The sequence below is a fragment of the Centruroides sculpturatus genome, unplaced genomic scaffold, assembly GCF_000671375.1.
Source record: "Centruroides sculpturatus isolate CEXI.00-Female unplaced genomic scaffold, Cexi_2.0 scaffold166, whole genome shotgun sequence".
Classification (NCBI taxonomy): domain Eukaryota; kingdom Metazoa; phylum Arthropoda; class Arachnida; order Scorpiones; family Buthidae; genus Centruroides; species Centruroides sculpturatus.
The window spans coordinates 580,485-607,780 of NW_019384423.1; the positions used below are offsets into that span (position 1 = coordinate 580,485).

General features: G+C 31.8%; 1 protein-coding gene across 1 annotated transcript in view; it reads left to right on the forward strand.

Moving 5' to 3' along the window:
* Positions 1-25,473, forward strand: part of LOC111619480 (forkhead box protein O-like) — a 29,170-nt gene extending 3,697 nt beyond the window's left edge. Inside the window, exon 2 of the mRNA XM_023361204.1 lies at positions 22,755-25,473. Coding sequence (XP_023216972.1) covers positions 22,755-24,008 — 1,254 coding nt within the window. The 3' untranslated portion in view covers positions 24,009-25,473. The remainder of the gene's footprint in view (positions 1-22,754) is intronic.
* The last annotated feature ends 1,823 nt before the right edge of the window (positions 25,474-27,296 follow it).

Genomic DNA, 27,296 nt, shown 5'->3' on the forward strand with positions numbered 1-27,296 from the left:
TATATATATATATATATAACTAGATTTAAAATGTATCTTCTTTATTGAAACTTTTAAGATTGATACTAGTTAATAAGGACTTTTTATGACTAAAACAGGCTTTTTAAGCGTGGAAATGCCGAAGAACGTTTTAAATTATAATATGAAAATAGAATATTTGCATATAATGTTAAACAGAAATGAAAACTTTAATCATCCCCTAGGTGGAAGATTCGAAATTTTGCAAACTTTTCATAAAGCCTTCTTATCAAAAAATTTTGAAATCAGATTACTATGTCAGTATGCCAAGATCATATATTCCCAAATCGGCACCCCAACGATTACTGACCTCGTTTTTAGTATGCAAATAAATTATTTTTACTTTCGTATTAACAGAATCAATCGATAAATTATAGCCCTATGCATTATTATGTAACAATTATTAAATATGAAAATAATTACATAACTGTACTCTAGGAAACATCGACATCGACTTGGAACTTTATTTTCCACATGTTGAATTTCTATGAAAACTGTCTACATAGCACTCCGACTAAAGAATTGAGGTCAAGGTTGTTGGGTGGATGGACCAGAACCGTTCGTGTTCGTGTTCAACTAATTTAGCTTACCTAACCTCTGGTCTATCCACGGGAGTAGCCTTTGGACATATTCACTTCATCTATCTTCCAGCGTATTAACTGAATATCATCATTTAAAAATTTGAAAATGTATCTTTTTCAATCAAACAAAGAGATACGATTGATGCGAGGAAATGATCACAAACCAATTTTACAATATTCTTGTAAGAAATGTTAGATTCTGAAATGGTTCTTTAGTGGTTCTATTGGAATTCATATGCTGTAAAATATTAATTGAGAGTACATTTATGCTAAACAAAGACGTTCTTCTTTTTAACTTTGTCGGATTCCCTGTTCTTGGGTTTTTACTGCTTAACCTGGTTAGTAGTTCCCCGCGGGGAAATTAAAGTGCGGGACTGCCGGAAATGACGGGACTTCCGACATTTGCCAGTCATCAAGGAACGTTGACCTAGCAGCCTGGCGACCCACTGGCACCCGCCTTCTTTCTCTTCTGCAAGCCCCCCCGTTTCGCTCCACTTTCGCTACTTTTTCTTTTAATCAATTATACTTTCTCTACTCATAATAACTGTTTCTCTCCCCCTTCGATTTGAAAATTGAAGGAAGAAATTTCCTTGCCGAATTGTACTTAAAAATCTCACCTGCTTTCTTTTCTTAGACATATTCCAAATTAATAACCGAATATTCTTCAGTTTAGAAATCAAATTTGAGTTAGAATTTAAAATTAAATCTCTTCAATTTTTCATTTTCTTCAAACGGGTTGTTTATTAAATGATGATGTAGCTATTCCTTATCATTTTCTAAATATAAAGTATGATTTGTGGAATGTTGAAATCTGAAATTTTACAATATGATTATTAGTTAAAATAGCCAACATTACAGTATATAGGAAATGGGTATGTTTAGTATATCAGCTGATAAAACATTTATAAGGAAACAAGAGCAGTTCCCTCCCCTTATTGCTATATCGGCCTTGGGAAGGATAAAAAAAATGAAGTAGAAAAATAGGGAAAGTCATTAACCTGTTCCACTCTGTAAGTTTCGTGATAGCAAATACCTATAGTATTCCTTTAGTAACATTATGTATAAAATCCGTCTGGCAGGTGTCTGGAATTACTATGTTTACCTTGAAATAGCAGGACAGTGAGGTAAACTTACTGATTACTTATATAATTTTCAAACAATAATTTTATAAAATTCATTTAAAAATTTTTTTAACGTTAGTAATATTAAGATTATGTTTAAAATTTATTCTTATATAAGATCAAATCGAGTTTCTTCACTTTGAATAAAATCACTGTAATATATTGAATAAATATATACATATTATAACGGCTAAATGCTAACAAGACCATAAGTATCTTATAATGAACGTATTGATTTCGTGAAATTTGAGTTGCTTATCGTTAATGAAAAATAAGATACACGTCTTTATCTTTGCTTCTGATATCATCTAACAATTAAAAAAATATATACTGTATTTTAATTTGCAATTTTTAAATTTTGTTATGTTAGGTATTTGTATTACCATTATAAAAAAGAATATTGAATTTCTGTTTATATATTATTATTTTAAAATATTTTGATATATAAATCTGAGCTATTCGAATTCCACAATTTTTGACTATTAATTAAATCACTAATAACAAGGCAAACTTTAATTTAAAAAAAAAACTGGTTATGAATTAAACATATGTTGTAATGATATACTAATGTAAAAACGGGTGATTATATTTGGTAAGCAGTCATGACCCCACTTAAAGCTTCCAGTGGTAAGTGTGGTCACAGTCATACCACACTTAAGATTCTCATATGCCACACTGTCTCGTTCTAACACATTTCGAATATATCTAAGTTTACTAAGCGATTTAGAAGTGTTTAGTTTCTTATATATAATTAATTCCTATATTAAAAATGAATAAATTCGATGTATTCTTATTTTGTTTTAGTAATGCGAACTGTTTACGTTAAAATATTGGTGTATACTGTATGTCCAAGAGAACCTTGCACTCAAATTATTTGGAGTTATACTAGGAACTGTTTTTGAAACTTTGTTTTATAAACACCTGCATTTATAACAAAAAAAAAAAAGCAGATCTTATTTTATATTGGAATTTTATTTCAAGATGGAATTGTTCATAATTCATCCCTGTTTAATTATATTTTTTTTATTGTTATGGCTTATTCATATGTTTAACATATTATTATAAAGTAATTATTTCCATTAAAAAATTATGGAATTAAAATATAGATTCTATATAAATATAAGCTAAATTTTGTATATAGAAACGAAATTGTTGATAAAGTAATTATTTTTATAAGATTCTTTTTTAATAAAAATTGTATTTTACTAAAATATAAAGTATATATATATATATANCTTGAACGTTATTTTTATGCTCTACGAATTCATGGAGCGACTATTTTAAGCAATGTTTTATGAATCATAACATTAATATTGCCAAAAAAATATTTTAAATAATGTTTGCTGAATGTAGGAATGTGTTACTATGAATGTAATTCAGTTCCTAGAATAATTTTAAATGAATATTTATATGACGTAAGTAATAACATGTGGTTCTAATTAAACAGTTGTAAATATTTCTAGATTTTAAATAAATAAAGTTTTTAGCTGATAGGATAAAATCGGTTAGAGGATATAAGATGTTAAAATAAAAAAATATATTTTTAAAAATTTTAAAATTATAAATATGATATTTGATTTAAAATGGGAGAGAAAATCGAAAAAATATCCTATCCACACTATTCGTCAGTATAGTAGTTTTGTGGTCTCTTCAAGTCAGGCGAGTCCAATACGAATAGGGCGATCCAGTTAAAGGACGGGATGGGATGTTCGCTTCAAGGTCAGGTACCAACAGCAGCATTGGGGCTCTTGGCAAAGTTCCAATATGTGACACCACTATTCTATAACTGGGTTAGGTAGGGAATTCGTGACGCTCTCGTGACATTGTCACGTTGCACGCAGTGGCATCGTTCGCTAGATTTAATCAACCAATTAAAAACGCACGTCGATTGGAATTAAAGTGTTGCGAATAAGATATAAGGTATTTACACAGATTTTGTCAGGTAGTCGACGAGTTTGCCTGACTCGATTGCAAATACTGATGCCATCTCGAACACGTGACGAGGGGTGAAGTTAAGAAGCAACCACGCGGAAGTGATTGTGCTGCGCGTGCGCGACCTCACCCGCTCTGGTGGAGCCTATAAAGGAAGTGACGTAAAAAAGTGATGTTTCCAGCGGAGACAGGAAGTCATATTGTAGATGTTAATACGATTAATCGTTCGAAAGTCATGTGTTTTAAGAATGCGCGGTTGGTACATAAATTATGTAATAATTGGAATTAATCATTTAATATAATTTTCAATAGTTTTTTTTTTATTTAGAAAGTATTACTAATTAGTAAAATTAATTCTTAAATTTAAAAGATTAGAAATTGGATGTTGTATTGGTATTTTCATCTCAGAATTTTAATTGATGTTGCGATTTGCATGTAGAAAAACTCATTCACCATTGAGCTGATGCCATTAGAGAAGTTCTAAGGCTCAAGTAAAGGTAGAACATTCTGCCACTTGCACGCGTTATGATAAGAACCGGTCACCACCGGGATGATTGCGTCATACGCTGCCAGATGTCCTTGATGCTTGACGAAATTTCTCACGTGACTTCCGCCTATTCGGGGTAAGAAATTAATAAATATTAATCTTTGAATATTGAAAAAGTTGCTGGTGAATGAACCGTTCCGTTTTCGTCATTAAACATTGCACGGGATATTAATTAAGAAATGGGAAAATAAATATATAAATGCAAGTGATATGATCGTTTTAAACAAAATAAAGGTTTAATACTAAACTGGCAGTCCTAGAATAATAGATTATTTAGTAGAATCGAATAACTTAAAATATGCCCTTTCATCTTTTAATGAAGTTACGTGTTTAGTTTTAAAAAGAAATAATAATAATTCTTATATTTCAAGTGTAATAACACCAAATTTTGTAGACAAAAATGGTTTTAAATTTATAATGTTAATTTCAATTGTATCGGTGTTCAAAACGTGAATAGTCGAGATAAAGTTAAAAGTGGTTATTCGTGTGGGTAACACAGGTGTTAACATAATAGAAGAGAATAATTCGTGTAACGGGCGACACGTGTTATGGTCCACGCATTGAGTTCCAAATCAAAGTTCAATCGTCGGGACAATAGGCTCGCAGTTCTTCCTTTCCCTTACAATCGATACAATGTCCCTTTTAGACAATAGACAGTAACCATCTTTCGATTAAGTGCAGACAGCAATTATTGCTCACCAGTTAAATTGCGGGGTTGCATATTAATCATTCTTCAACCAGCAGATCGGATGAAAGGGCCTGAGTTTTTCGAGTCGTTTCGTCGTCAACTTTACCTTGATTTTAACGCTTCGTAAGAGAAGCAGCTAAAATATATGACCTAGATTTAAAGAACAGTAAAATTACCTCGGTTAAATGACCTTGAAAGGCTTTCACTACAACGGGACTTTACCGTATATAAAAGTTGTGTTTTATGATCGTTTTTATTGTCCAGAACTCTTCGTGACGTCATGTCGCATTAAAAATGGCACCGTGGCACTTACTCTGCTACCGAACATTTATTGTTAAACAAAATCAGAATTTTAGTATCTCACCATGTATTAGATTGCGATAACAAGAAAATGGCATCAGTCATTGGTGGTGGCAGGAAATTAATCATTATTATGAGATAATATTCGGTAGGAAGTTTGAAAGTCCTATTTCTAATTCTTCGAAAATCAAACTTATCGGAAACGCGGTACATTCACTTTTGTTATCAGAAAATGGGAAAAGCTGCTCATTGTATTTTCGCATTGCAAAATTTAAAGATTGTATGATAAAAATGTATAATTTACCCAAAAAACTCACTAAATTGTTAGATTGTAACGTGACCACTTTTCAAAGATTGAAAAGAATGACTTTAAAACAGTTTTTAATCGAACATTGGCTTATCAACGAGGAAACTGTTGAGCGAATTTGTTAGTAAATAATCTTTGGACTTGGATCTCTGATCATGCAAAATGCCAACACTCCATTTCAATCCATTAACACCATTATAAATTTTGACATAATGTAATTAGTTGCATTTATCTTTTAATTTTGTGATGGATGTATTAAAGTGCCACCCGCTTTTTCTATCTGGAAGTAATATTTTTACAATTTCTCATTAGCATGTACTTAAACTTAAGATGTGAATAAAAATTTATGTATGAAAATATGCTTTTACATAAGCAATATGGCTTTAATTTATGTTACTATTTTCTTAAATTACATAGCTAATATTTACTTTCTTTTATAGATAACTTATGTTATATTTTTATTAAGATTTATTTCTTTAAGATGCTATTTTAAAGTTTCTCGTTAGTGTAACTTATTTTTTAACGACATATTTAGCCTATAATTAATATTTATATTCATCCTGCAATGCTTAATGATATATAAACATCATAGATTTCGTTCACTTTAAAAGCAGTTTTTTCCATGTTTATTTCTAGCTGAAATATCACTCCCAAATGAGATTATGTAACGAGAATGTTTTTTAATAACGTTTCTTGAAATTCTTTCTGTGGTCAATTAATTATGATATTTTGCTGACACCATAACCTCACTGTTAAACTACAACAGTTCTTTTTTATATACTCTCCCCGCTTCATCTTTCGAAATAGTGGTACGTCAGTAACCGGATAACACTCAGTTCTCTCGTCTACTTGGAATCTTTTTGAACTCATTAGGTTGCTAGGGTAGAAAGGAAGTCCCACATGCCAATCAATCACACGTCCATCTTCACACTTTCGAAAGTGGATGAAGTGAAGTTCTGACGACTGAATGTCTGCAACACTTACAATAGCACCTGTTTTATACATTTAGTACTGTTTTTTGATGGGCAGATGTGATTCTGCATCTGTAACAAATGTCTAATGAATCTTAAATCATTCTGATATATTTTTTGATGCAGTTTTAATTATATATTAAATCATATTCGGCCCGTACAGGTACCAACATCTATCTTCGGAAGAAGGAAACCGAGGTCACTAAATGTCATTTTAATCAGGTCAAATTATATTGAACTACATTAAGCATCTGCCTGATTAACCGGTGTTGAGGTCAGAATAAGTTAAATTTTAAGAGATTTTTCAAAATTAAATAATTAACTATAACTATATAATTTCGGATTTTGATCAAGGTTAAATTTCTAGTTCGTTTTTTACACCACGAATATGCAATTAACCAATGAGGTGGGAAAATCCCACTTATTACTTTCGAAATTAAAAATTTTGCTGTTTAAACTGGAACTATGCAGGATTTTTTCCTTCTTATACGAGTCGTTAGTAGATGCCATATACAGAGTGGCGACAGGAGGGCTTTTAAAGCATAACCGTGACATCAGCAAGGACACACCTCCTAGAGCGAAAGACCGTTGTACTTTTCAAACAACACATGTACGAAATATTTGCATTTCTTACTCCATAATTCACATTCGTGACTAATATTATATCAGTCGATAATTTTTCGTATTAAAAAAACAGGTTTGGAATAATATACGTTTTCTGTTAATTACGTAATCTATCACATTTCCTTCTATTACTAACGTGAAAATCAAGTTGCACACTTTATCATGAAAACTTTAATTATAATTTATTTCTATTTTTTTTTTTAATAAATAAAAATTAACTATTGAGTTCAGAAAAGCAGAAGGTGTTAAAAAGCTTTCGACAATTAAGCGTAGAAACATAAACATATGTTATAAAACAATTATTTATAGGAAAATGGGAATTTTAGCACAGACCCCAACCGCAAAATCAGTTCATTTCGTTTAACAGGACGATTAACTGGAATTATGATAATGCGTCTTTTTCAATGCATAACAAACTTCCTGTATCAACGAGATATGATTAACAAATGTTGAAAAAAGTACTTTTATTCGTTTCGATACACCTCTTATTGTAGAAAAATCATTATTTTATCCGTTTAAGGGCGTTTACATACATTATTTAAGAAGTGTATTCATCAGAATCACCCCGAAACAATAAGACAAAAGTGATTGCAAAGATCAATTACGGATTATTATTACAAAATAGATCGTTAAATGGAGGATAATTTTAATACCGGAAATGGGGGTGGTGATCGATAAAACGAGACCGGAAGTATCATCCAACACGTGGTTTGTCTCTATGCGGAAGTAGAAGCGTCGTTAGTGGGTCGTCGTTTTTCTCGGTTAGCATTCGAGAACCGGTCTGCATCATCGGTCAAGGTAACAGCAGCCTTATATTTTTAAGGATTTAAGGTCAAATTCTTATTAAAATATATATGAACAAGAAAATTTGCATCGTTATTTCTTGATTCATTAATATTTTCAATAATTAAACCATTCTCTTGAGATGTTTATCGATTAGAATTCGGCTGCCTAGCAGTCAAACAGTATAGGAATATTTCTTTATTGTTTTCTGTATTATTAAAATTTTGTCGCTTATTTGTCAACTGTGCAGGCTGAAGCAACTAGAAGACTATACGTACGAAAGACTGTTTCAAACCATTTAACTCTGATATAAAGCAGAGTTGGAATCGTTGAGTGAGGAACGTTGCCAGTTTGGAACTCCTAATTTCATAAGTAATTTTATTTTATTGAACTGTGCATTGCTTTGGATTTACATGTTGAAGATTTTGCTACAAGAGATTCGATTTCTTAGTTAAATGTTTCACTTTCGTGTCGTGACGTAATGTTTGGGATTGGCGTCGCCTAGGTAACTGCCATTTTCAATTGACAGGCTGAAATGTCCTAAGTAATTCCGGAACGAGATTATTATCGCGTCATGTGATTTTCATAGTCGTATGGGTCCGTGATTCATCATCCTCAAATTATTGTCATGAAAACGTAAAATGGGATGTATAAGTTACCCCCATGTGGTCTATTCACTATGGTTTCTTTATTCTTATCAGTAAAACAATGACCCTAATGCATGAAAGGTCAGATAAGATTTCAAATGGGGTAGATAAATCAATTCTTGGTGGTCACAGAGTTCCTATGAATTTTGACATCAGGGTCGTTGTCCCAATGTTCTTAAAGATGGGGTCAAGACAGTTAGACTTAGAATGTGCCATTTTCTTTCCATGCCAAATTTTTTGTGACAACTTTTATTTTTTCTAACCGATAATATTAATTTTAATTTTTCCACTTTCCGTTATAGTACGTACAGAATTACTAACTATCGAACTAATTAAGTTAGATGCTATCATTCCAAGAATTAGTGTAAATCAGTCATCTAAAATTTTGGAAATTTGTGAACAATCTCCGCATACAGAACAAAGAATTTGGCTCGGTTCCATTGAGAAAGAACACTTCGTGTGTGAGAAAGAACAATCTGGCATATCTTGGCTTGATTTGTAGAAAAATCAGTTTTTTTCTTCTCCATAAACCACGAAACATTTCTACATATAAGCTATTCGTATTCACAATTCAATAAATTCCCTAATTTTACTAGTTGAGAAAATTTTAGATTAATGATAGAAAAACTTGCTAGAATAAAAAAAAAACTCCTCCACGTGTGTGAGAGGTCAGCGAACTGGACGAATTCCGTGGTCCGTTTGCTGGTGCGATTCTCCACGTGCGGTTTAATATGACCTACCCGCTTGACGGCAGCTGTTGTCTTCCTTCCCACGACTTGTTCTATACGCTAAAGAAAGAAGTCGAGTTGGAACATTAAAAGTCGTATGATATAAAATAGATTTACATATTCTTGAGAAAATCCCGAGATTTAAAATTTTTCAAAATCTTTAATAATTTCTGTTATATATATATATATATATATATATTTACAGTTATAAGTAGATCGCGGATCTTATGAATGCCCTCCAGGTTTAAAAAGATTGCAGATTTTTATGAAGATTTTGCGTTTACGAAAATATTTCATATCTTGTAGATCTTGCAGTTATTATCTTCAAGTTAATTTATATCTGGAAACTCAACTGTCATTAGCGTGACCTTTCATGTTCTATTTTATTAAAAAAAAACTTCTACATATGTCTTATTAAATTCTTTATAAAAACAAAAAAATAATCAAAGAATAAAAATTATAAATTACAAAAATGATTAATCTTCGTAAAGATAATGAGAAAAGATTGGTTTTCCTAATTAGCATGTTGAATATAATTCTGATTTCGTATGCTATTGTAAAGTGATATGACTTCATCCTTTCTAATATATTTTCTTTAATCAACGAACTACAGATTTCAATACATATTTTGAAAAATTGTAAGATATCAATAAGTCTTTGGCGTTAAGTATCCTTAATTAATATAATGTCGAGATGGTTGTTCTGATCGGAAATTCTGTTTCGTTAGATTAATTTTAACAAAATTATAAAATAATTAACGACATTCTTGAATAAAATTGATTGTATCTGCATGTATTAATATTGAATTTGAATCGAATTTTGCATAAAGTAATGTTTTTTTCTTGAAATAAACGATAGTCTAATAACATCTTGAAATCCAATCATTCATATTTATGCGAATGAATTTCGTGAAATTTCGAGTTTTAAATATTTAAAAATAGTCGGCGCCTTACAGGTGCGTTTGTCAGACCTCTGGCGTCTCCAATTTTCACCAATAAATCTTGAAAGTTGTAGTGGTCATAAACCTGTTACAATGAGTGGAAACGTTTCTTGGCACCAAAGGCTTGTTCCTTTTTCCCCCACTGGACATAAATCTGTCCGGTCGTCAAAGGCTTGACTGCTCCATGATGGTAAACCATCTCACATTTTGGACAGCTGTCTTGTAGGGTCATAGATAGCCAGACAGTATTAGGTCGCGCACCTGGTCCTACTTGACCGTCCGGTATCGGAAAAGCCGGGTTTTGTGGGGTTGGGGGATAGTGAGAGAGTTTTTGTTAGTTCACCCTTGGGGGATTGGGGTGCCTAACCCCTGGGAAAAAGTATCCCCAACGTATTTTTTTCAGACTCCACTCCCTTCTCTCTGTTGTCGCTACGATTACGTTCTTCTATTGTCGATCAATCGCTCGCACACAGATTTTTGTGAGGTTTCGTTAAATCACGTGATGGAGGACATTTCCTTTCCTTTTTATCGTCGAATTGTAGAGGAAGGAAGATGTTTGTTCGTGTTCGATATGGATAAACCTTCATTCACGGTAATAAATCAAGATTATCTTTGAAATTTATGTGAATGTTAGAGAAAGATGTTTTCGCACATTTTATAAATTATAATAACAATACAATGGGGAATTATTTTGAAAATTCAAATACAATATCAATAACTATAAAGTTTTATTATTCACAATTATAAAACTTTAGCAAGAATTATTCTGATGCGAAAGAATGATAATCAGATACGCCGATAGGTCATGCAACATTGATCTTTACATGACATTTATTGTAGTGTTTTTATAATTTAATGTTTAGATTGCGTACATGGTGTAAGGCCTAAATTTTTTTATAGTAATATTAAATCTCTAATATGAGTGCTTTTGAAAATTTGCTCTTGTACTTTAGTGAAAATCTGAAATTCGATTCAAAATTAATTTATAAATAAATTTTTGCTTTTTTGCTATTTTATCCATATTATTTATATTATATTCTGTATTATCTGTATAAAAGCAAATTTTTCTATTAAACTTCTTCAAGCGAAAATAGCTCTTAAAAAATGTTGTCGACTTGTTATTGTTTAGTTTTTAATAAAATATCATCTGTTTGAATTTTTAATTGGTGCATAAATAATATAAATTATGAGACTTATTACAAATGACTATTTATGAATTTTCTGTTGTATTCCATAAAATAGTTTTTAAATAAATTATTCTTTGATACAAAGAATTGCAATTTCATTGTTGCAAAGGTTTAAAATTAGCATGTTTCTCATTTTATCAACGGAAAAAATAATATTTAAAATCAGTAATAAGTTAATTTAGAGACTGCTAACTATGCTAGATCCAGTTTTGTTACAGATTTTTATATAACAAACTAGAAATTCGTGTTAAGAATAATAAAGTGTTGGTAAATAACCTTATTTTAGTTTTAATTAAAAATGCTTTGTAATGGATCCCTGCAATTTTAGTTGTTGCTTCAGAGTTGTATAATGTTGTGCAAGTGATTCTTGCATAGCAATAGCATCCCTGAAACGGATTGTAAATTTTATTTTTCTCCGATATGTCTTAACTTTCACACGAGTCTTCACTTTTACCCATCAAAAAGGTTGATTTCTTTAGAAGCGAACGGCGTGTCTGTTTCCATGGTAACCACCCATTCTCCCATCGGTCCCATTGCCTGGACACGGGGGAAAGAGTAGATGAAGGGCAGCAGACGTCTGTCCCTTTCTCTTGACCAGGGAGGGGGGAATTTATACACACAGCTGGCTGGATTTTTTCTTCCCGTATGTATAAGGTTCCTCCATCCCTGCCGGGAGTGGGGCATTGAGAACAATGGAATTGTAGATTCCGATAGTCGAAAGGATATCAGTCCCTTCTGGCACAAAACTTGGAAAAACACGACTAGTTCCCGTCTGGGAAGGGTCAGTTGGAGGTCAGATTTTGTCGTTATTATTTGGCAAGTTTGAGAAATTGTGACTGAACTTTTGACAATCACAGGTGGAGACGACTTTCAACAATTGCGTACTTTAATGAATTGCCTTCGATCGATATTAATTAATTATATATAACTTAAATATTTATTATGTTATACTATGAATTACATCTGTATCTGTATTATGTATCTGGACTCAGTCGTCGTAAGCACAATTAATAATACGACAAAATCCGGTTTGGTTAACGTTAACAAAAAATAAAGAAAAAATTGTCAACTTAAACACAGACGTTTGATTATACATCTACATAACATTTAAAATAGATTAAAACATCGAAAATTTAATTAATTTATTCAATATATATATATAAAGATTTATTGAATTATAAAAAAACATCACTCATGTCAAGGGGACAAGTCCGACAATCGCGTACCTGGGAGTACCTTGCACCCTCTGTAGCCTGACTGTCGTGCCTCTAGCAAAAGTCGAGTTGCTCGCTAATGAAGTGTTACCAGTTTTTCGTCATCTTTCGAGTGAATGGACGATGGCAGAGTACGTTGAACTGGTCAAGTCCGAGGATGAGTATGAGATGTATATATTACAGCACGAGATAATGAAATGTGAACGAGTTTGCCTCTACAAGATGGGTCGCGCTTTTGGGCGAAACAAACTGGCAGCGCGACAACATATACATTCCGTTCTCATACTTTTTTCGTAAATACTCCATAAATGTACAGCGCAAATAGGTTAAACTCTATTTAAAACTAAGCTGTCCATCGATAACTGGGACACATCTCTTGCCGGGACACTTTGCTCGGGGCATGGTGCGTAACGGGTCAAAGGTCGAGGGTGGAGAATGTAATAAAATTGGGACAAATTCCCTTCCGCTGTCTACAATATAATCCCGTCCTTGAAAAAGGTACATTTCAATCGTTTAATTATATGACTTTTTATTTCTTTTATACTCTCTAACCAATCTGAACTTCGGCCATCGACGGAGAGAGGAAGTGCGAGGAAATAGCGAATTCCGTCATATTTGAAGACTCGTATCGAAGTTAGTTATCGGACTAAGCAATAGAGGGCGATGCGATCAGAGCGGAAATATTAGATTTTTAAAAGCAGGAAATCCGTGTCATCGAAAAGAGAAGGCAGTTATGTAACAAATTAATTCTTGGAAAGTTGAACGAAGTTGAAGATTAAACGCAAGCTTTCGAAGAATGCCAGCCATGTTTGAATTGAAAATAACTCTGCACACATTCCGACATTGGTTTAAACACGCTTATTTTTGGAAGTTTTTTCGGGAAAGATTTTTTATTTACAAAAATAAACTGTGTCGCCTTATAAATGTTTAAAATATAAATGAACTCAAGAAGAGTTCTTTTTAAGGAATGAATTTTAAGTACCCAAAAGTTAAAATATTCGAAATTTCATCACCCGACGATCGTCGCGAAAATATTTACATCATTTCGACACCATCGGGACTAAAATGCCCTTTCACTGGGAACCAAGCACAATCGAATTCGGTTAACTCAGATCCGAAAAAAAAAAACGAGATCAAACGGCAACTTTTTTAGGCTTCAACCCTATCCTCTCAGCTATCAACTTTTTTTCGTTCGGGAGGAAAAAAACGTAGGACTTCTTGCATCCCGTCTTGTCGTCGCCATGTCAAGGTCATCCAGCCTACTTCCGTTAAATGACACCAGTGGGCGCTATACGGAGCGCTACGTTTAACTTTTCCAGTGTTGTGCCGCACCAATTACGTCATCGATACGTAATTAAAAGTATAAAATATTTAAACTTTAACTGCGAGGTGTTTAATAAGTGGGCTGATATGATCTGCAAGGGTGAAAGGTCTGAAGGGTGTAGATCCGGGTTGGCAGCTATTTCCCATAACCCGATTAGCTTCGATTGATAAGTCTTCGAAATGGAGTTAATGTTTATAACGTAATGAATTAAACTTGTTATGAGTTACAAATTTTTTAATAGTTTATGTGCAAAAATTGAATTTAAAAAAGTTTACATTGTTAGTTGACACCATTTTTATGCACCGTTCGGTGACTATTAATGAAGTGTTTATCCAAAATTGTTTAACTGGACCGAGTCCAGAGTCCTTGGATGACTATCAGAGGAGGTTCTTGGCTGACTATTCACTATCTCATGCCGGAATAAAGTTTTAAAACTCTTTACAGCTTTGAAAGTTATTCTCCTCGATTATTAATTAGTGTATTCAATCAATTATTAATAATAAAACGAGCACTTTTGTGTTATATCAGATGTAGTTTTTTTTACTATTATTATTTAAAATTTAACTTTAAGAAATTGTTACTTTTGAGTAAATGTTTGAGGTTTTACCTTAAGGGTTGTTGCTAAAGAATTAAATTTTTTTTTTCTCTCTTTTTAAAACACTTTAAAAGAGACTAGCCGATAACGATTCTTAAATAATAGGGCAATGAAAGCAAACTGCTACCTTTTTTTTGTCAAAATGACGTCATTCTTAAGTAGTTCATCACAAATCATTTACCCGTATCTAAGTAATAAAACTTGGGCTTCTTTTTTCCAATTTTAACAGCTTTTTTTTTAACTCTTCAAAGTTCAAATTGGCCCGATTTTGAAGAGAGGAAAAAATAATAATAATAGAATGTTTAAAGAATCAGTTTTCATCATTGTTTACTGTTCGAAATATCTTGAATTTTTTACTTCCTTTATATTTTTATTCAATTTTTTACCATAGCAATCATGAAAGAGTTTCGAAAGTAGATTGACGACAAAATCAGTAAATCACATAAAATGTCTAGTATTCGGGACATTGTTTTTTGCGTTTTTGAAATTTTCCTCGATTTTCTTCGCATTAACGATATAAAGAAAGTTGTTCACATCTCATTACTTTCGTTAATGCATTATTTTCTTGATAATTTACTTGTTAAATAGAGACAGCAGTAATCTTTCAATTTAAGTTTAAATAGATAGATGTCACTAAGCTCATAAATATAATTACTTTTGATACATTGACTATTGTGTATACTCTATCAAAATTTTAAAAAATTAAATACGATTTATAATAAACTATTTGTCTTTGTCTAATTCAAGGTAGGCGAGATTAAAGTAAAGGACAGGTACAAGGTCTTGTTATATATATATATATTTTTTTAAATTTAATTTCGAACCTTCGATTAGTAAAGGTTAAGTGTCGGAGTTAGGTTTGTTGAAACAATATCCCAACTTGGGATAGAAGAGCTGGATAACTTACTGTACAATCTGACCATATATACGTGTTTATAAATTAAAAGTTTGAAGAAACTCAATACTTTTAACGTAAATGCACTGAGAATACTTTGATGTTTATATAGGAACCGATAAAATACAGATATCTGGAGCAGTAGGTAAATATCACGACATGCAAAATATTTAACCAAGTTGGTGCTAATGTTTACTGGGCTTGCTAAAGCACACATGCTTCGGGGCCACAGAACCCTTGTGCGAAAATATCAATTTTGTAATATTTACGCCTCAGCACATTTGTCTGTGTTGAAGGAGAGACTGCTGTTGCTACTGGAGACGACAGACCTGATCGAAGATTGTCCTGATTTGCAATGTTCTAGAGATCACGATTTGTTTGAATAACTGATATTAAATTACTTGTATTAACATTAAAACCGTTTTATAAACTGTACATTTCGAATCTTCGATGGCTGAGAAATTTCAGACTTTGTTTAATCGTTCCCTCGAGATATTCAGGCTCGACGTCATTTTTGTGACGTCGGTTTCGAAAATGGCTTGTTCCAAAGATTACTTTTTCTCTGTATCTCTTTGCTGTGATCTCTATCTTCACTTTCAATTTTTAATAAGTAATTTGATCACATATTTTTAAGCGAAAGTTTGTTTGATTCGTTTCCACAGCAACGATGAAAGTTTTTCGTCGGTTAACTGTTTTGTACCAAGAATAATAATATAGTATCTTAAATAATCGTTAAAATGTCCTGTGTTGAAAATAAACTGTTTTTGTGGTGAATCGTAAATATTAAATATTTTAGTTTTGAATCGGAATTAACAAACAAGCTCCTCAATTAGGACTAGATACTTGTATAGAATGTTATTGAAATAGTCTCAAAGTTGCAAATGAAGTACTTTTACATCACTTCTCATTTGCAAGACGAAATTGTTAAAACCCACGGTTAAAGGATGGAATAGGCTTTAAACTCAAGTTTCCTCGGATTAAATTCAAATAGTTTAGAAATAGCATCCTTTTCTCAATTAATTTGTATTAGGTGACTGAAACTTTTAGGTTTAATTAGTACTGAAGATGTAGAATCACATGTCAGCACGATGATATACAATGATATTATTTGAGAAAGATTTTATAGAGTAATGAGATTCTAAAACTTTTAAATTTTAAAATCTTATAGTAAAGAAAATATGGGTCGAGCCCTTTCAGCACCGTTCCTCTGAATCACCCTTCCTGTTACTTGTATTCTGCCTGCCTAAATTTCCTAAGGCTGTGTAAATTGAAACACTTAAGGAACCTATCCCATGGACTGTCCAGGAGGTCGACGACCTTCGAAGAAATAACATAGCCATGGACTATAAAGAAGAGTTGGAAATTTGCCGTCGTTATAAATAGGAAAATCACTTCCTATGAGAGATAGATTTAGAATTTAAGTAATAAAAAACTTCGTACTTTTTAACCAGAAATTAATATATAAAATGTTCTTTGGATATCAATCTGAAAAAATCGATATTATTCTGTATCGATTACAGTTAATTTTTAGCCGATATTGCATCAAACGGTGATGATTCGACTTAATATATCGATTATCTCTTAACTAGGTCAGTTCATTCTCCTCTGTCATAGTCTCGTGACTTCGCCCTACCCAGGGGGCTTCTTATCGCGTGACTTTCTCTACGTTAGTATTATTGAATCACGAAATTCTCCATATTTTTTCGACCGTTAGCGAAACGTTAACCAATTAACTGTTTCTTCATTGTATTTAATATACAAAAGCTTGGCAATGATAAATGTGTTACCTCCCCGCAGAGAATTGAAAAAAGTATGATAAGAGAAATATTAGATACCCACCGAGAAACCAAATGTAACGGTTTAGAATTTCTACTTGTCAACTACTTTAGTTTAATCCTTCACTTTCAAAATGAGAAATTCACCTATTAAGCTATTCCTTATCGATCGACTTACTTCAATGGGGGAAAAAAATTGAAAACGTTTCCGCTCTTAGGCGATTTTCGATTTCCTACATCTGAGTTTAAACTTAAGAAAATTAGTAGGGGGTCATATTTTCGGTATTTATAGTGAAGGTCGAGAATGTTAGACGGTTGAGTTCAAGACCTTGGTCATCGGTCACTGTACCGAAAGAGAGGAGAGGCTGTCTGTAAGAGGTGGAGACGAACTCGTTATTGCCCTCGGGGTCACTCAGTTTCTCTCCCAAGATAATTCCCAGAAAAATCTTGCCGCGAGGAAAAGGAAAGAAAACTTTCTTCCATTTCAAAATATCACAGGTGGCATGGAGACAAATGGGTAAATGGTAATCTCGATAATGATATCTGCTGATGTTACAAATGATCACCTTCCTTTCCATTTAAATTAAGTTCAATTCATTGTTTAAAATTTTATCGAAACTTTATTTTAAAAAAATAATAAAATAATCGTTAAAAATAGTCATTTAAGAAAACCAGATCCATTTCTAAGCAGTAGTTCCTATTTATGTTATTTAAAATTTAATTTCAGAACGATTTTTCTCTTGTAAATAATACACGAAACAATTCAAGAAATTCATTCCGAGAAACCATACAAGAAACATGGTCTTTTTGCGCAATACTTAAAGTAACTTTTAGTCTATAAACGTGTTTCATGTTGCATAATATTATCAGGATGTGTTTATATGGTAGCAAAATAAATATTCTCCATCATAATTCATTCGTAAATAAACAAACATCTTTCGCCAACACAGTAAAACGACGCCACTTAAAGCTGAAACTATAATCTATCTGTCTGCTTTCAATAGGTATTTATTAATTATTACATCGTTTGTGTGCAGATATTATTTAATTAAATAAGTAATCTCGATTTCTTCGCAAATTCGTTTATCCCATTGTAAGATGATGCCCTAATTATCGACATCAGCAATATCATTCTGTTGACGAAAATGTGTTTATCGTAAGGAACAATTTTCCATTTGCAAAATTATAACTAATTGCTATGTTTACCACGATTTTAAGTTCATTCGCACCTTCACCGTTGTATTTGCGAACGTTTAAGATAAACACTGTAATAGACGAAATAGGTCGTTTGTTAGCTAATTATTACTTTTTTTAGTATTTCAACGCTAAGGATTCGATTTTAATTGAGTTTTGCAAACTTATAATAGCATTAATCTCTCTATTACATGCTTAATTATGTTAAGTGTTAGATTTTACGCTTGGTGCAATCGCGCTTCGACTGATAGACGAGTCGAATTTCCTTCGAATGAATGGAATCTTTAGTAAGTTATGAGGTTACTCTTATAAAGATATTTTAAAATTTCTGTGAGGCTCGAGATATCTAAAATAATAACGATCTCAGGTGAACGGAAATCTGAGTATGTCATAAATGTATCTCAGAAACATGATAGATGGAATTTCTTTATGCTTTATGCTTTAAGAATTATTTAACTTCGATTAAAATCTTACAATATATTACGCTAAACAGCCGTAATAGAATAGACTTGGATACTTCTTTCTAACGTAAACATTTATGAAATCAGATAGTTATAATTATCAATTATCTTAATTAAATGGACACGCCTATCGCAAAAGGTCATAAGTAGAACCCTGAATGCTCAGCAAAGATTTACATTAACCATAAATTTTGTTATATCTTACCCATATTTTATAAGGAATGTTGTTAAGATTTTTTCTTTATCATGACTGGCTCTACTTTTCTTCAAATTATTATAATCCAATATGATTTATGAGGTGGAATATTTCAATAATTTGTTCATTAACCATAAAAATGTATTTCTATTGAGAAAAAATATAAAGAATCTAGATCGCCTTTGTGATCTTCGTTCAAAATACGGAAGATTAAGGAGACACAAAATATAGATTTCTGAGAATAATAATGATAATCATATAGTAGTAAATCATTAATGGTTACAGTCTAGTTATGTATAATCTGGTCTGGTTTGGTGAAAAGCAGGTATCTGTATGATATTAGATTTAGTTATGCCAATGACAAAAATGACACGTCTGCTATCCTAATCATTTCTGACGACCTTCTAACTCAAACTAAATGATCTTAAGAGGTTAATGATCTAGTTCTGTATATGAACTCTACTCTTGAAAAACGTTTTTTCGCGTGCGCGCGCCATGGGACGAACCCTATGTCTAGAGAGGTTTATTGACCCTCCTTTACCACTCTAGAAAGGCGGGAAAGGAGGTAGCACTAGAAATCACTGACCCAAATACCCACCCTCTTCGGCAAGTGGGAGATACTGAAGATAAAACAAACCATCTTTAGATCAGCCAAATTATCTGTGAATCCGGTAAAGTACGCTAAGGAAAACGAAAGACTACTTAACTGCTTTCTGCTAATGCCTTTTATGGAAATAATTAATATTGTTTCAGTTTTCCTCCTATTTTATAGGTCTTCCTTGAAAATAATGATTTTCAAATTCTTTAGACAATTCGTGTTTCAATAATGATTATGTGAATAAAGAAAACTTCAATTTTATTTTGCAATGTTGAAGCAAAACTTTGATATTAAAACAAATTTTGGTAATATTTTTGGAAAGATAGCACTGATGGATGGAACTCTTTTTGGTTAGAGCAAAGAAAAAGTTTTCTTGAATCATGATGCACTTCATCCATCTCCAGATGTGATCTGCATTCGTATTCTCCTTTTCCTATAGGATAAGCAGTAGGGGGAATTCCCGAGCGAAACTTGCTCGGCTTTCTTTTGCACTGATTTCTAAGGGCTGGACACGTGATCTATGGTATCAGGTGACACTATAACATTGTAAGAAGCATTCCCAATTGGATGAAAGAGTTTACGCATTGACTTGAACAAAATATAAAATAAAGAAGCGCTCAGGTATTCGAATAAATTAAATATTTAATATTGCTCTGATTGATCTATTTTAAATCGTTATCCCCATAACTTTTCATATTATAACAATATTTATGCAAAATTGACATTTGATCTTCGATATCAAGTTTGGATTTCTGAGTTTGGTTATAGTTTGTTTAGTCTAATAGTCTGCTGAGTTACTTCTACAAATTGTTAATCTATGCGATAGTCATTTCTGAAGTACAATTTAACTATTAATTCCACTGTTAATTTTTAAAGAAAACATTAAACTGCATTTAAAATGTATTTTATGCATACTTTTTATTGTAAGATAGAAAAATTAGAATGTAACATTGTTATAAATTATTTGTTTCCTACTAAATAACGTACTCAACCTCCATGTGTTAGTTTAATATCCGTGTTTACAACTGGGAAGTTTTCTTTTGTTTTAGCGCCAGGGCTTTACTGGAAATCTGCCATACGATGGCTTTTTTTAGTGAGTTAAACTAGGAAAGAGAAAGAATACGGTTTTCGAATTCTCGAAAAATTTATTGTACAATTATTATTTATAAATAAAGGTGTTGTATTGGTTAATAGAGGTATGGATTTTTCAAATATAAGTATGAGTATTCCATTTCTGTAGTTCGGTTATTTACAATATATACTTATACACGATTCGAATGTATAATTGGTACAGAAAAAAGTTTAAAAAAGTAATATCATATTTCTATTTATTAAATATCATTCGTGCGTTAGCAATAAAAATTGTCTTTAACAAGAAAGACGAGTCAAAAAGGTAGTTTTGTAAACAAGTAGAATACATATCAGCGACCTCTAAATTGCTTAAGAATCTTTCTTGATAATTTCTTATCTGTAGGAATGAGAATCTTCAAATGGGAAGAAGATACGGGAGTTTACAATGCATCTATTTTTGCTTAAGTAGTGAAATTTAAGCATGAAAATATACATAAGATGAATTTCCGGTCAAAATGTTATTCCTGATTAAAATATTAAATATATATGCTTAACCTTTTCTGCAGACAAGACAACCTTACTCCAGATTTTGTATTTAGTATTCGTCGTGCGATCAAGATTAATTCCCAACCGAAATAAATTTATTTGCTAGCAAGAAAAAGGCATAAAAAATGGTATCTTGTTGCCAAACAAATCTGATTCGAAACGTTTCAACTATAAATCAAGACAGAATTACGCAGTTCGATAGAGCAGTTCCATTCTATAAAAAAGTTACTAATTCAAGTTCATGAAACACGACCAAATGCGCAATTTTGTCATACAAACCGTTTGACCTCGTCCCTATAGAAGGTTAACGCTTCACTGTTGCCCTCTTATGGTAGGAATGCGAATTACGCTACTGCTGTCCCGGTTGGGAAAAATAGAAAACGTTAATGCTAAACATAGAATCAGCTGGACTTGAAACTTCTGCATACGTACCCGTTCATTACAACAATTCTGGCAAACCTTTGCTGTCTTGGTTAGTAAACGCTTGAAACCTGCCAATTCAAACTATTCGAAGGATTTGACGGTATTTTTTTTAAATCTAATGACTCAATATAGAATAGAGAAGTGAATACCACCGTTTGATAATATTCCTTGTTCCTTATTAGCGTTCCAAATACCGAAAATTTCCAATTGATGCTATTATTCTACTTTTTCGTAATTTATTTTTGAATTTCGAAGCGTGTAGAAATTGAGTTAAAAGAATTATGTTAATTCAAACAAGAAAAGGCAAAATTTTTGTCTTTCAGATGTGTTAATATAGTTTTATATAATAATACAACTATAGCGCTATTTAGTTTTCGTTTCATTTGATTTATATCCTAACTGGGCATTAATCCCGAATCGCGTGTTTTAACTTGGCGAAGAATAAAAAACCGAATCTTGTGGGAGTTAGAATAGCAAATGGAATGTAGCAGGTGTCTTTCCTCTCACACTATTATCCACCCGGATGACGTCACACGCACGCTATTTCATCATTAATCGGTAAATTCTTCAGTTATGATTCTGCTCTGCTCACTTTGATTTCATTATAGATGCCTCATTATTTATTTATTGCAGATATTATATAAATTAATTTATAAAATGTATTTAAATTTCATGTAAGTAATACTTTCCTCGTGTATATTGTTTAATCTACTGCCAATATTTTCAATGTCAGTTTAGCGGTAATGTAAAAAGTTGTCTTATCTCGAACATTTCAGTTGACCTATTCGAGTTTTGTATGCTTGACTTTTAAAGTGTTTTCGTTGACCCTCATTTTTTTAAGGTTAAAGGTCATTGGTATATTATAAATGTAGTTTTTATTGAGCTTCATTGATCAAAAGGAATTCAATACTTGACTGTCTTAATATACTCTGTAAAAGAGCAATGAATGATCTAGACGACGTAGTATTCCAGACGCCAACTTGACATCTGGCCAAATGAATTGAAAGTTCCTTGAAATTCTCTCTAGAGTTAAGATATATTTTTATTCAGAATATTGATGATAATTTTCGCTTCTTTTTTCTTTGCAGAATTCGATCCGGCATAATTTATCTCTTCATAGCCGATTTATGAGAGTACAAAACGAAGGGACTGGAAAGAGTTCTTGGTGGCTTATCAATCCCGAAGCGAAACCTGGAAAAGCGGCGAGAAGGCGTGCCACCAGCATGGAAACACAAAAGTACGAAAAGAAACGTGGACGGGTTAAAAAGAAGGTTGAAGCTCTTCGAAATGGATTGGATGCCACTCCGAGTCCGAGTTCTTCAGTATCAGAGGGTTTAGATATGTTTCCTGAATCTCCCATTCATCATAATTTCCAGTTGAGTCCCGACTTCCGACCTAGAGCTTCATCCAATGCTAGTTCTTGTGGACGTCTCTCGCCCATCCCGGCTGTAGAAACTGATATGCACGACAGCCAAGTACCTCCATTATCACCAATTAATTGGAATTCTGATTGTAATAATACTGGGTCTGTCTACGGACCAGCGGGTGCCATGGATCATTACGGTACAGAACAATTGGTAAACAGTCTGGAAGAAAGTATGAAAATAGGCACAACTAGTGATCCGACTTTTATACCTCCAGACTGTGGGCAGATCAAAACTAGTCCTACTGGTCAATTATCCCCTGTAGTACCTCAACCCATTGTCGGTACCGGTTACAGCAACATGGTGCCATTTGGATCTCATTATAGGAATAATGGAAATGGACAAGAATACAGGTCATTTCAATCTTCTGCCACAGATAGTGCCACGCTTTCAACATTGGGCACAACGCCTCTTCGAAGGCAACAAAGTTCCCCCCAGCCACTTTTAGACAATTCATATACCTTGACAAATCTTCAAGGTGCCAACTCTCCAAATCATAATCTGGAATTAACTAGTGCCTATAATCGACCTCCCCAGGCAAGACCTTTACCGTCTTCATTTACTTCTCTTCAACAAAGAGCTTGTTTAGAATCACAAACTGCGGGAACAATAATGAGGCAGCAAAGTTTGAACCATAAAGAAGCGCAGAATATAGGAAATCAGTCAAACGCATCCTTATCTACATCTCTCAGCAGTACAGCTAATCAAGTGATGGGTCATCTTTTATCGCTCAATAACCCATTGCCCAATGACCTGGATTTGAACTTTGATAATTTGCAAGATCTAGACTGTGACGTGGACCAAGTTATACATCACGAACTAAGTGTTGATGGAACTTTGGATTTCAATTTCGATCCCATGAACTCATCCATGCCACCCACAACTTTAACAGCATCAAACCGTCCTTGGGTTCATTAGATTACATAATTTAGATCCATCTTTAATTTTTCTCCGTGTTTCAAATTACTCTCTTGTTATTCATGTGTGCCACTATGCGATTCGTTTTCGCATTATCCACTTCATAATGAGCCAATTTGGCTTTATGATTGTGGTGTTCCATCAAATCGAAATAATCTAGATCACAAGTTTCATTATTGGTGTAAATATATCGAAGAAACTTGAAATTAAATGCTCTCGAAGATCTCTAAAGACGTTTATTCACTTGTTACATAAGAATAGCATCATCATTAAAGACGATGCTCGCCTTCATCAGCACACCCAAAATTAATTATTATATAAAGAAATATATAAATATATATAATAAGATATATATATCTATATAACAACTATATTAGTATATATAAACTGGGTTGCCATATTTTACATGATTCACCAAAAACTTCCTTTATTCGTCATTTAAAATACAATGAGCTCATCATGAATCAGTTAAGACACTGTAATTTGTCACGTGCTTCAATAATGTCACGTGGTGTTGTGATTCAAGAAAAACTGTTGTTCGTGTTCGATATTACATTGTTGTTTTCCGAGAAAGAATATTGCTTGTAATTTGATTTTTGTGCCTACATTCTGAAAAAGATACATACGCCTCTGATCTATCTATCATAAAGAATACTAAAAAACGCGCGAGAGTCATGAATGCGTTGGTTTATTGCCTTTATGAGTTAAAGAAAGAGTTGTAATTTGAAATAGTTTCTGTACTGCCCTGTTGGTATTCGTAAAGGTTTGCTAGTAGGCCTAGTTAAGTTCTTGGAGAGAAAGCTTAATCACATGACATTTAGATAATCTTCTGATTAGTTTTGGGTAAGATAAGTTAAATATGTTATTGGCACGGATTGATAAATGTTCCGATGAAATTATCGATACATGTGATTCCTATTGGCAGTGATATTATGTGGTGATGTTTTTGCAAATCAAATTTTGTCACGGGAAAGATTTTAAATAGATTTTTAAGAAATATATAATAAAATCATATGTGTATACATATATATACATGTAAATATATATATATGTATGTATGTATAAATATCAAAATAATGGATAAGTGATCTTGCCATCAGGGATTTAGAATAGAAAATAGTGTTTAATAATGTAGTGAGAGATTTATATCAACGTATATTAAAAAAGTACCTGTGATGATGGAGAGTTTTTCTGTGTTAAAACTCGAAGAGGAAACCTATATTGCTAAGCACGTTTTTGTAGAAAGAGAAAGAACGGGGATTCGCTTTGCTTTCTGTCTTTCTTTATAGAAATTCTCCTGTTATATTGGGATTATATTCCGTGACCTGACAACAGAAATACACATGTAAAAAAGTTTCGATAAAAATACAGTACCTGCTAAGCCCACATTGTCTTGATCAGACTATGTTGTGCACACTAAGTGTCAAAAATGAAATAAATTACAGAATCGATTTTTTGACGTGAATTGTTTGTCTGTTTCATTCTTTCTTACATTTCAAAATGTTAAATAATATTTTAAATATCAATATTCAAGAATATTAGAGCGAAGTACACACTCTTATGGAATAAATTTGAACTGGATCAAAATATTTTTTATATCAAATACGTCGAATTATATTTATAATCGAATATTAAATTAGAACAAAAAATAAAAATCAAATAAAATATTGGCATCTATTAATTAATTGATTTATTTATTGTTTTTAAAAAATTCTGTTTAATGTTTATAAATAATAATAGAGAATTTTACCGTTATCGTATTATTACAAGAAAAGTATTCTTTTAAACAGTGAATATGCTGCAGATCTTTAATCTGATATTCAAATAAATCTATGTCTTTATTATAAGTCTCTTAGTCCATTGATTTTTTTAATTTATGCCGTAATACATTTTATCTACATAGTTTATCATCTTAATTGTTCGTAATAAAATTTATTAATCTAGTCAATCACATTAAATGAATTTTTTTAATTCTGGCATCTTTATTACCATATCAATTTATTATAACTGGATTTCGAGTAAAGCATTCGTTAATGTAAAACGTTTTACTTTCATTAGTTAATAACGTATGAATTTAATATTTGAATTTAGAAGATACAAGTATTATTCAGCATGCACATTTTCTTGATATTTTGGTGTCAAATCTCTATTTTTATAAGCTATTATTTTTCATTTCTGAATTTTAATCTGTCAACAGTAATTTTTTAAGCTGAAAGCTTGAATCGAAGTAAAATATAAAAAAATAAATATATTATGTAGTCCTAATATTAAATTTTCTATTCTTCTCTGTCTTTCATGCAAAGATAAGTGATAACTATCTGAAATAAAAATCTGGAAATAATAAAAAAAATTATTAATAAATATCTCTAAACCGTTAAAAGAACTTAAAATTATGGAAAAAATTTGGATTTTTATGAATTTTTAAATTAATTTCGAAGAATTTTGTCTTCATTTATCTAAAATTCAATTTTCTAATAGTTCAATCTTCATTTTATTTATTTTTACTCTAATATCTTAGAGGCGGCCATCTGTTCCCTCACCAGTTTCTTAGGATTAGTAGGTCAGTCTTCTTCAATAGCTTTTTGGCTTTGACCCCCTATCTTTTTTTTCCATCTGCTTAACTGCCAGCAACAGTTAAGCCATCTTTCTTATCAATGAATGTAAGATGTCAATCCTTCAAAAAAAAAGATAAATTTTTCTACTTCTTGACACCATAGTTATTATATTATTTTAAAATAAATCTCTGAGATAACCTTGTTATAAATAGAAAAGTTTAATTAAGTAGAATAACTACTGAATTAATAAAACTTCAAGAGATAACATCGATAATGAAATTTTAGAAAGTATTAGAAAGAAACTTACTATAAAACATTCTAAAAGTATTTAATATTGAGAAACTTAAATCGTATTTTTGCTTTTATATTAAGATGATAACGTTAATTAGGTCTAAAAAATCCTTACTACAACAAAACAAATCCAGGAAGAGATATTTTAGAGCGGATGGATGTACAAAAATAATCAGTTAACAATAAATATCATGAGCTTAAAATTAATAAACAGGAGTTAAATAAAAAATGTTATTTCAAAAATATTGTTTTTGATTAAATTATGAATTAAAATTACTAATTATGTAAATAGTTTTAATACAAGAAAATAAGACGTAAAATTTTGATAAAAATCCAAGCAATAAAGACAAAAATAGTGGATTTTTGTTGCTGAAAATTGTGATGAGCTCTTCTACAAAGTTATAAATATTCTTCATTTGGAATTTTACAATTATAATTGAAA